The sequence below is a fragment of the Cupressus sempervirens genome, chromosome 6 (assembly GCF_028749045.1).
Source record: "Cupressus sempervirens isolate cs-2001-9-10 chromosome 6, ASM2874904v1, whole genome shotgun sequence".
NCBI lineage: Eukaryota > Viridiplantae > Streptophyta > Pinopsida > Cupressales > Cupressaceae > Cupressus > Cupressus sempervirens.
The window spans coordinates 45,157,160-45,167,573 of NC_143123.1; the positions used below are offsets into that span (position 1 = coordinate 45,157,160).

The window sequence follows — 10,414 nt, forward strand, 5'->3', positions numbered from 1 at the left end:
TTAGACCTTTCTTGGTGTGAAAATTGAAAATAGGGGGCGTAATTTATGAGTCCCTGTGTTTATTATTGTTTCATAGTCTTCATCATGTCCTATGGACATTTTCAATTCAAAGTTTTGAACAATCCTCCCAATAACCAAGGATGCCATTGTCACTGCTTGTGCCCATCCTATAGACAATCTATTGCTTGCTCCAAATACCATGGTCTTGTAAATATCCTCTTCTACTAGAAACTTTAGTTGTCTCTCTGACTTCCACTCCTCAGAATTATTCCATTCTCCTTCATAATTATTTGCTTCCCCTATATTAATTAATATTTGATTAATAAATAATAATACGAAGTTAGTAAATAATTTATATAAATAAAAACATTTTGAAAAAATATACCAAGCTTATAATAGTAATAATAAATTATAATAAATTGTAAGAGAGCTTTAATAATATTGAAAATTAGAATTATAAATTGCACATTTTACACACATCCTTAGATTTGAGAACTATAAATATTACTTAAATTTATCTATCCATTATTTTTCACCATTTATTTAATTATCTTTTATTTGACTATTCATTTATCTTAAAAAATACTTTCTTCATTACAATACAAAAATGTAATTTATTTCTTTAATTTAATTTATTAATTAAGTACTACTTTTATTTGTAGTTTCACAAAACTAACAATTTTTTTAAAGAAAATATCAATTTAATATATCATATTTATTTATGATTAGAAGTTTAATTGATAGTTTTGCTCAACATGTATTAATTTAATCTTTAATTTTAAACATGCATAATTTTAACTTCATTGTAAACTTATGATAGTTTCAATAAATTAATATAAATTTAATAAATAATTAATACAATAATATTCATTATTTCATTAATAGTAATGATTAATACTCTGAGATATTAGATTTCTATAGTCTATAATACTTAATATGTAAGAACTTCTAGATTTTGCTATATACGATTTATTTGTTTCAATGTTACCATTCAAATTTTTTCATCTTTGTACTTCTTATTCGGCCACCCTTAAACATCACATACCAAGGAGAAAATTAAGTCAACTCTGACTATTTAGCACTTTTAGTCTTAGAGTGAAGCTTAGTGTGTGATATTTAAGCCGCTCTTACTCTAATGATAGATTAAAAACTTTGATAGAAAATATTAATAAAATAAATTGTACCTAACAAAATCTCCAAACATGAATAATTAATACTTTTATTCAATATACATTAATTTGTATTTTCTATAAATTCCAAGATGATTCAATGCCCATTAATTTATATTTTTGATAAATTTTAAGATTATAGCTCCCATCCTGCTGGAATGTGGTAGCCATCAATCTCCACGTCTTCATGAACAATACGTAGTGGCACAAGATGCAAAGGAGAATGCCTACCTACTATCTCATAAAATATTGCTTTCAAATATGGCAGTTTGCCCAAATCCTCCTCTTCTACTGCCTTCTTTCCACATACTTGTTCTATCTCCTTGTAAAGTCTTTCCTGCTTAGAAAAATTGTATTGAAATAGAAAAACATCACTGATAAAAAATGGGAAACAATGATGTTTAGCATTCTTCTTGATGATATATTATTGAATGTAATCTAAAATGTCAATTTTGAGAAATATGTATAATTATTTTCAAGAACAAAGTATAAAAATTCATGTCTATTTAAAAAAGTTTTTTTTACTAGAAAAGTTACTTGAGCATGAGGATGTTTCACGAGGTTGAAGAATGCCCAGACCATAGACACATGACTCGTAGTAGTGCTTTCAATTACAGGCTCCCATATTGCAGTTTCTAGCTGCCTCTCACTTAGAATTTTTCCTTCCTTGAGAAGCATGTCCAGATATCCTTTTGTTTCCTTCACTCATTAATAAATCAGTAAAACAGTCAAAAGATATAAAATTGATCATAATTTTTATTTTTTCTAATGATAAATAAGAGATATTTTCACAAAAGTCAAGTCATTTTCTAATGATAAATAAGAAATATTTTTCACAAAAAGTCAAATTACATATATAAAAAACTAATAAATAGCCTATGAACCATTCATGTACACTATTATGTAGCCGTACCTTTCCTGAAGATAGGAGTTCCCTTTCTTGGGTAATGAGAACCCTCACAAGTGCTGACCTCCTTGTCACATTGTTTAACATTTTATGTATTTTTCTTTTGGTAAGCCATCGATTTACAAGAGGAAGGAATTCTCTCCAATTGATTTCTAGAGCAGCATTTCCAGGATCTCCAACAATGAGATTGTACATGTCATGCAACGATAAAACTTCACTACCCAATTCTTCAACTTGTAAGGGTTCTACAGTTCTTCCTATCACCTGTAATCCAAGCATACTTTTATGTTATAAACAAGATTTTATAAAAAAGAAAGCATACTTCTATTAATCTTATTCTTTTTGTTTTTACAATACAGATACAAACTATTGAACTATTGTATAGTTACACCTCTGGACATAATAATTCATCAAATGAACTTGTAAGAAATATAAATTTAAATTTAAAACTCACAACCCTAAACCTAAAAATATTTGCTCGGCACTAAAAAATTGCTCAGCACATGAAGGTATCGAGTGCCAATTTTGCTCGGCACTTGAAGGTGCCGAGTCATAGATTTCTTGGCACTTGATGGTGCCGAGTGATAGGCAATAGGTGCCAAGTGACAAGAAGCTTGGCGCACAAAGTAAATGCTCGGCAACAATAGATGTCGAGTGAGCTCGGCTCCAACTAAGAAAGAGGATGCTAAGTGTTCTGTTCAACTGAAAAATTATAACTTAGGAAATTCCAACGTGAATGCTTTCACCATTAAAACCAGAGAGCCAATACTTGAAACTTCCAAAAAAACTTGTCAAATGCAATAAACAAGGGAAGAGCAATGGATTCAAGTATGCCTACTTGCCTTCTATTCAATATTTGATATAAACTATTACAAAATCTGAGAGCATTCAGCTTCAACCAAAAAACCCTAAAATCACCCTAAACTAGTAAAACTTCAAACAACTTTAGTACTTCAAAAACTTTAAACCTGCAACTCTAATGGCTGCATACAAAGGTGCTTGGAGCAATCACTACTTCAACAAGACAAAACCAAACAACAAAAAACTCACAAAGTGAATAGGGGAAGTCACATGCAATTGGAGACACTAAACATACTTCCTTCTATCTCTGCAACAAGTGGATCTACTAACCACTTTCTTCTTCTTCCTTTTCTCTATTCTTCTGAGTTGAATGTCTAAATAAATTTGACTGAATTAAAATGAATGTAGAAACATTCCCTTTTTGTCACATTCCATTTTCCCCCTCATTTCTAATTTCAAAATCTCACCCACTGTATTTATGTTTCTATCTGTTCTGGGCATCAAAGGTGGTAGGTGAGCATTTGGCTCTAGGGACAAATGTCCACTACATTTAATTTTCCAACACTCCCCCTTTGTCCCGAGCCAAAAAAATAAGGATCAGTGCTGATCCAAATCAATTACACCAAGACACTCCCTTAGGTGTAAAAAAGATCCAATGCCTAATGGCTTTGTAAATATGTCTGCTAGCTGCTGCTCAGACTTACAAAATTCTATTTTGATATCCCCATTCTCCACCAACTCTCTGATGAAGTGATATCTGATCTCAATATGTTTGCTTCTCCCATGGAAGACTGGATTCTTGGACAATGCAATTGATGAGATTTTGTCACAATAAATTGTGGTTCCATCCTTTTGCCTTTCATTCAAATTATTCAAAATCCTTAGCCAAATAGCTTGACATGCTGCTGCATTTGCTGCTATATATTCAGCCTCTGTTGTAGATTGAGCAACAATATGTTGCTTCTTAGATGCCCATGAAATTGCACCCGATCCCATATGAAACATGTATCCGAAAGTGCTCTTCCTATCATCTATACTTCCAGCCCAATCACTATCTGTGTATCCCACCAACTTGAGTTCATTTGATGCAGTGTACAAAATTCCAAATCCCTTGGTACCTTTCACATACCTTAGGATCCTTTTTCTCGCTTGCCAATGGGAATCCTTTGGTGTTTCCATAAATCTGGAAATCAGACTTACTGCATGCATTAGGGTTGGCCGAGTTGCAGTCAAGTACATTAAACTTCCAACCATACTCTTGTATAATGTTGGATCCACTCTCTTGCTAGAGTCTTCCTTGCTCAACTTCAAACCTATTGCTGTTGGTGTTGGGGCTGCCTTAATATTCTGCATTTTAAATCTCTCCAAGATCCGTCCTACATATTTTTCTTGAGAGATGAAGATGCCATCATGCATTTGTTTTACTTCTATGCCTAGAAATTACTTCAAGAGACCTAGGTCTGTCATTTCAAATTCACTTTTCATGACCTCTTTGAACTCACCAATTAGAGTCTTGTCATTACTAGTAAAAATTAAATCATCTACATACAAGACAAAAATCAATACATTACCATCTACTGCCTTGATGTAAAGAGTGGGCTCACCATTTCTTTTTCTAAAGCCATTGCTCATCAAATACAAGTCAATCCTATTGTACCATGCCCTTGGAGCTTGCTTGAGCCTATAAAGAGCTCTCTTCAATCTATATACTTTTTTCTCTTCACCTGCAACCTCATCGCTAGGTGGTTGCTCCCACTAATACATTTGGCATCAATTTGCGATGGCTAAGTGACGCAATTACAATGGCAATGTGTCGCCACTGCGACAGCAATAGACATCATTGTTTTTTAGTCGCAAATTATGACATCTATCCTCTGACGTCGCAATTTTGATGCCAGTCCGTCACAATTTAACCATTCTATTTCAACACGGATCCCATCACAATGCAGTCGGCTGTTGTTGCAATTCTGACGTCCTCCCCAAGCATTGCGATAGGGTCGCGTCGGCATCTGGCTATGGGGTCACTATGACGGCAGCCTTCCCATTACTTCCCTAGACGTCGCAATTGTGTCGTCCATTTCAAATTGCGACGAGGACACGACGACACCTGATAGCGCGGTAGCTGTGGCATCGTTGCTGCCGACCGTCGCAATTCTTCTAATTGCATCACAATTGTGACATCCTTGTAAGAATTGTGACGGTGATGCTATGTCTGCGATGCACTTTTCATCACAATGGTTTCGTATCCGTCGCAATTGCGATGTTGATGGTGAGCACTGGGGTGGGGCCACTGTGGTGGTGACGGCAAATACCATCGCCGCCATAGTGACCCCGTCGCAAGCATATTCAACCTGTTGCACCTTCAGCCATGTTGTTTTTGGCACCTAAAATAAGGAACCATCTTCTAGAGATAGGAGCTTAGCAGCCTCACTCTCATTATCTATAGAATTGTGGACCACACCACCATTCTCTAGATGCTCACCAGCTACAAGTTTACCATTTGAATAATTTTTTGGAAGTTTAGTAGCATGATGCTGAGTAATAATACCTGTCAAACCATTTGTAGAATGTTTGACATTCTCATGATTTGTTAGCATTAATTTTTGAATAAGTTTCCGAATTTTTAGCTACCAATATAGTTCTCATTATCATTGCTCACATCACAGTTCCGAGAATGTCTAACAACCATAATATTAAAATTACCCACAGAATTAGTTCCCTTTATTTCAGATTCCTACTTCTTAACATTATTACTAGACCTATTCGATTTGCATCCATTACTTATGGTATGACTTGACTAGAAGACATTATTTGTTTGAATACCATTGGTTCTTGGAGGCACCATTTGTAATGTAGCATCATGATCTACTGATGATTTGGATTTACTGAATGATTGGCCAGAACTTGTGTTCTTTTCTAGACTTTTTGAAATGAAATTGACATTTGACAAATTTTCTACCTATTGGGATATCTTGTTTACACCTGCAACACTAAAAGAGATTGTTGTCATTTGGAAAGAATGCATGTTTTTTGTCACTTGGGGGGCATATGAATCTTGTAAGTGGTTTTCCTTTGGATGTCCAATGTTCAATGACACCCTCTTCTTTAGTTTAGAGCCATTATACTGAGATTCAGACCCACCTGCTGTTTGAATGCTAGTTTTCTTATCTCGTATATAGAATAGCATGTAAGCTTTCTGGGAAAGCACACTTTTCTCACTGACTAAATAGACCTACAGTACAAAATGTCATAAGAATAACTTCAATCAATCTAAGCAACTTTAGTATAATTAGTGCTACCATATAAAGAAAAGGTTCTACATAAAATTGTAGTTCTTTTGTGTATTTTGTTATACACAAATTATAATGAGCTTGCTCCACAAAATTAAACATGTCTTCACAACTGTAGCAAATGTATACCCGATTATCATCTAAAGCATGCCAGATTCCTATGGATGAACAAATAAAGCAGAAATAATGACCAAAATGTGTGGTCCAACCATCATGAACAAGAACACCATAAAGAGTGTTCTTAAAATTGCCCTCCTGTGATTGATCAATAGACAAAGAAACTAGAATATCATTCAAATGTGCAAAATTTATTAAAAAACCAGTAGATATTACAAAAACTATATTATTAGATTCCACTAAAAATGTGATCCACTGGCAAATAATATTGTAAGGGCTGCTTACATGTGAACTGCTAACAAATGGTTTGAGATCCAACGTACAACCAAAGTCTACTTTTTTGTCAATTTTTCCTCCAGTTCCAACTACACTGAAGCACTTGAGATGAATTGCAAGAACATGTGGTGCTTTATCAATTTTGAGTTGTTCTAGAGCCTTCACTTTTACTTTGCATCGTTCACATTGATATCTTTTCACACCCCCATCTAACTGCTCCACTGTCATGTAATGGGATAATGCTTTCAACAAGGAATCTGCTCGAATGATCTCTAGTCTCAAATCTAAGAAAGGATCAAATTTATTTGAGCAATAAGAACATTGTGTGCACTTCACCTACAAGCCAGGTTGAAGCAATTGTTAATGAATAAAATACTTTTCTAAGACTATAACCTAGAGTTCCCAACATAAAGATAATTTTGAAAGGTTTAAGTGACTCAAAAAAGAAAAAATAATGACCAGAATGTGTGCTCCAGCCATCATGAACAAGAACACCATAATCAATAATTTTCTAACATATTTTTATTTTTTTTATCATGTAGTGCGTCATTCTATTTGTGGATGATTCTGATTGGTGAAAACAAAGTGAATATTGTTACCAGTCATAAAAATTGTTTCTAGTGTTGAACAAGAATATACAACAAACTTTGTGACTTGACTTCTATTAGTATATAAAGCTTTCACAAAGCTTCCTCTTATCATATGTAATATGTTAGGATACAGAGCAATCCAGATTAATCATTTAAGAAACAAAATGGCTAAAGAGATGAAATTCAACTGCTTCAAAAATTTAGCTGGGCATATAACAAATGTAATGTTGTAATATAGAATTGAGCTGGCCTGGCATAATGAAAAAAGAATGGAAAAATAATATAAGCCTATAATTCTAAAAAAAAGGTGGGATTTTTGGGATATTTCAATAGCCTTTTACTAATTTTAATAATTACACGCATAACACTAAAATTATAAAAACAAAAATATGTTAGTTCAACTTGAGAAATGAAATTAACCTGGCGTCTGAGTAAATAATTGTTTAGCAAATGTATAAAAATGTAATTCTACATCATGCATCTCATTCTGTAGAAGATCAATATCTCATATTCTGGTGTTGATGGATAGACTTACAGTATTCACTCAATCATGCCCGAATTTCATAAATAAATAATCAACAAAGTCTATTTCCCCTCCATGAATCTTTTTGACCTGGAACTTTTGATAAATCCGGGTAATGAAAATCTAGAGAAAATAAATGTTGTTTCACATGTAAAAATGAATGCTTAGTGTTCTTTTAATAAATTAATATCTTTCATGACCTATATTTACATATTTTGATATCTTAAAAATGTGGCTAACTTTCATGATTAAAAAACTATATGGACCATATTCATTGTAAACATTGCTTTAAATCAATCAAGAGTAGTGCTCCTCACTATAATTCTATTTCTTTTGAACATACCATTTAATATTAAAATAGAAAGCAATAACATGGTATTTAGAATTGGTTGATGGCTTGTACATATCATTAAGTTCTAAATTCCTACTACACATTCTCATCTATATTGCATGATGTCTACCGTACGAAGATATAGCTTATTTGACATTTGATAAAATGATGACGACGAATGAAATACAATAAGAAAACATTAAGATTTCTGTAAAAATGAGAACATTCAATGAAAACTTGTACCTAGTAAATTTAGATCAAGCAAAAGTTAGCTTCAAAAAGCATGATAGTTGGCCTAAATAAAACATATATAATAGATGATGAGCAGGCTTACCCTTCCAAAATTTTCTCCATTTCTTGGATTCGCTTCTCAGAGGACAAGAGAGATTCTTATGCACCAACTAAATTATTAATACTAGACCTTATGAAATGACCCTAGCTATAAAGGTCACTAAATTCCAATATTGTACTGTGGCAATTCGTCAAATAGTTTGCAAACAGGCTCTAATACCACTGAAATGACCCTAGCTATAAAGGTCACTAAATTCCAATATTGTATTGTGGCAATTCGTCAAATAGTTTGCAAACAGGCTCTGATACCACTGAAATAACCCTGACAGGTTATTGCTTTCTCCAACACCAAAAAATACTAAAAATTCAAAGGTTTGACATTTCGTCAAACAATTAGCAATCGAGCTGTGATGACTCTTACCTTGAGACCTCGGAAGACAATACTGGACTGTGGTATTTTTAAATATATTTGGCATTCACATGAGGAAGAAGAATGTAATAATTTGCCAACAATAGCAAGTTAAATGGAAATGATAATGCCGACAGTATTCTATAACAGGGCAGCTAATAACAATTCAATGGAAATGAATATCAGATTTGGTTAAAACACGAATTTGGTCTGCTAAGATTAGTTGATTTATTCATATTCCTTTTTACAACCAATTGACAATAAAGAACCTAAGTCCGAACCTCTATTTTAAAGGCTGATGGTAGATTCCGAACTTGAGGCGGGTCCAGAGTGGATCGTATTTAACTTCAGACTCGGCCTTGTTTGTTCAGAGGGAATCGCTTCAATATTAATTGCAACCTATTTCAAACCCGTGTCATTATACTCTGTGATTATTTAGTGATCTTTCCAAACTCCACGCAATTGCCAGTGCTGTTTACGGATGCTGAAGGAAGTCGCTTGTATTGAAAGATGTTTCTTTTGCCCGTTTCCTTCTCAATCCCGAATGTTGCAGATGGACGGATTTGAATTTATTCTATCCGCTCCCTTTCTCTATTCTGCCTTCTATCATTTGTGCCTGATGCCGACTGCTATTAAGTCCGCTACGGATTGGAAGTTCGTATCTGAATCTTTCCCCTGATCGCCTATCAACACTGCTGTTGGTGGAGCCTGATCGCGATACGCAAATGGAAGTCGAGACAACTGGTTGCGAAGGAAATCAATGCCGGTTGGAAACACCAAATGCGCCTTTGCCCTTTGATCTCAGAGATCAGATGACCAATCCGACTTTTGTGCGATTTTGAACCTCCAAAGATAGCGCCCAAAACTAGTATGGATTATGCGGCCCTATTCAACAAATAATCTGCTTGTAAAACAAAACGCGTGGTAAATGATTTCAATTTGGCCCGTGTTCCGCCTTTGATCTCCGCGCGGAAACAATACAGTCACCCGCAAATCTTCCAATCTTGCTTGAGAATGGATCGCCAAATGATGAAGGAATTTTCGTGTGGAAGGTCGCCCGAGCCGGATGACAAGGTTCTTACTTGCTTGGGAAAAGATCGATGTTTATAATTTCCTCAAAACTCAACCCTTAGACATGCGGCATGAATCAGATGCTGGACTATTAATATCCTCCTCCTTAGCTTATTAATTTGATGAATAGCAACTAACCAATGAGTTGCGAGTCTTCAGTTCTGCAATGCTTGTGTAGGTGGCAATTAATTCCACACTAGCTGATCCTTTAATGAGCAGTGATGTGAGAACCACAAAATTGGCCTTAAGCCACAGATAATTGCCTTGATGAAATGACTGAATGTCACCTCCAATCTGCAATAATTTGGATGATATTTCACACCCTCAAAATTGCGTACCGATTGAGAGTTATCGTTCTCAATGGCCAACTGTGACAATTGTAGAAACCCTAGGTTCCACAATGCACTTGTGATTAAATCACAATCTGAAAATCAAAGAGAGATAATCAACTGCCTTGATTCGAATGGAGCCCCGGGGGTGCCTATTTATTCTTTCCTCTCCATCTTCTCCAGAGACTTCTAGAATAATTTTGATCTTATCCCTCAAGTGACTTTATTAAATATTTTCCAAGTCACTTTATTAAATACAAGGTTATCTTTTAATATTTATTTATTTAATTAAAATAATTAATTAGTCATC

General features: G+C 34.4%; 1 protein-coding gene across 1 annotated transcript; it reads right to left on the minus strand.

Annotated features, from left to right (window-relative positions):
• Positions 1 to 4,864, minus strand: LOC149551041 (ent-kaurene oxidase 2-like). The gene is made up of 6 exons (XM_089790044.1): positions 4,808 to 4,864; positions 4,640 to 4,696; positions 2,083 to 2,340; positions 1,707 to 1,868; positions 1,315 to 1,506; positions 1 to 318 (listed from the first exon to the last, which is right to left on the minus strand). Exons 1-6 carry the CDS (start codon positions 4,862 to 4,864, stop codon positions 1 to 3), a joined length of 1,044 nt encoding a protein of 347 aa, XP_089646170.1.
• Between the last annotated feature and the right edge of the window lie 5,550 nt (positions 4,865 to 10,414).

Bases quoted from the DNA above. Each gene is read 5' to 3' on its own strand.
- LOC149551041 (XM_089790044.1), bottom strand. From the start codon at position 4,864: ATGCTTGGGGAGGACGTCAGAATTGCAACAACAGCCGACTGCATTGTG. The intron at 1,869-2,082 runs GTACGGCTACAT...TAATGAGTGAAG, and splicing joins AACTCCTATCTTCAGGAAAG to GAAACAAAAGGATATCTGGA. The intron at 1,507-1,706 runs GTAACTTTTCTA...TTTTCTAAGCAG, and splicing joins TGAAACATCCTCATGCTCAA to GAAAGACTTTACAAGGAGAT.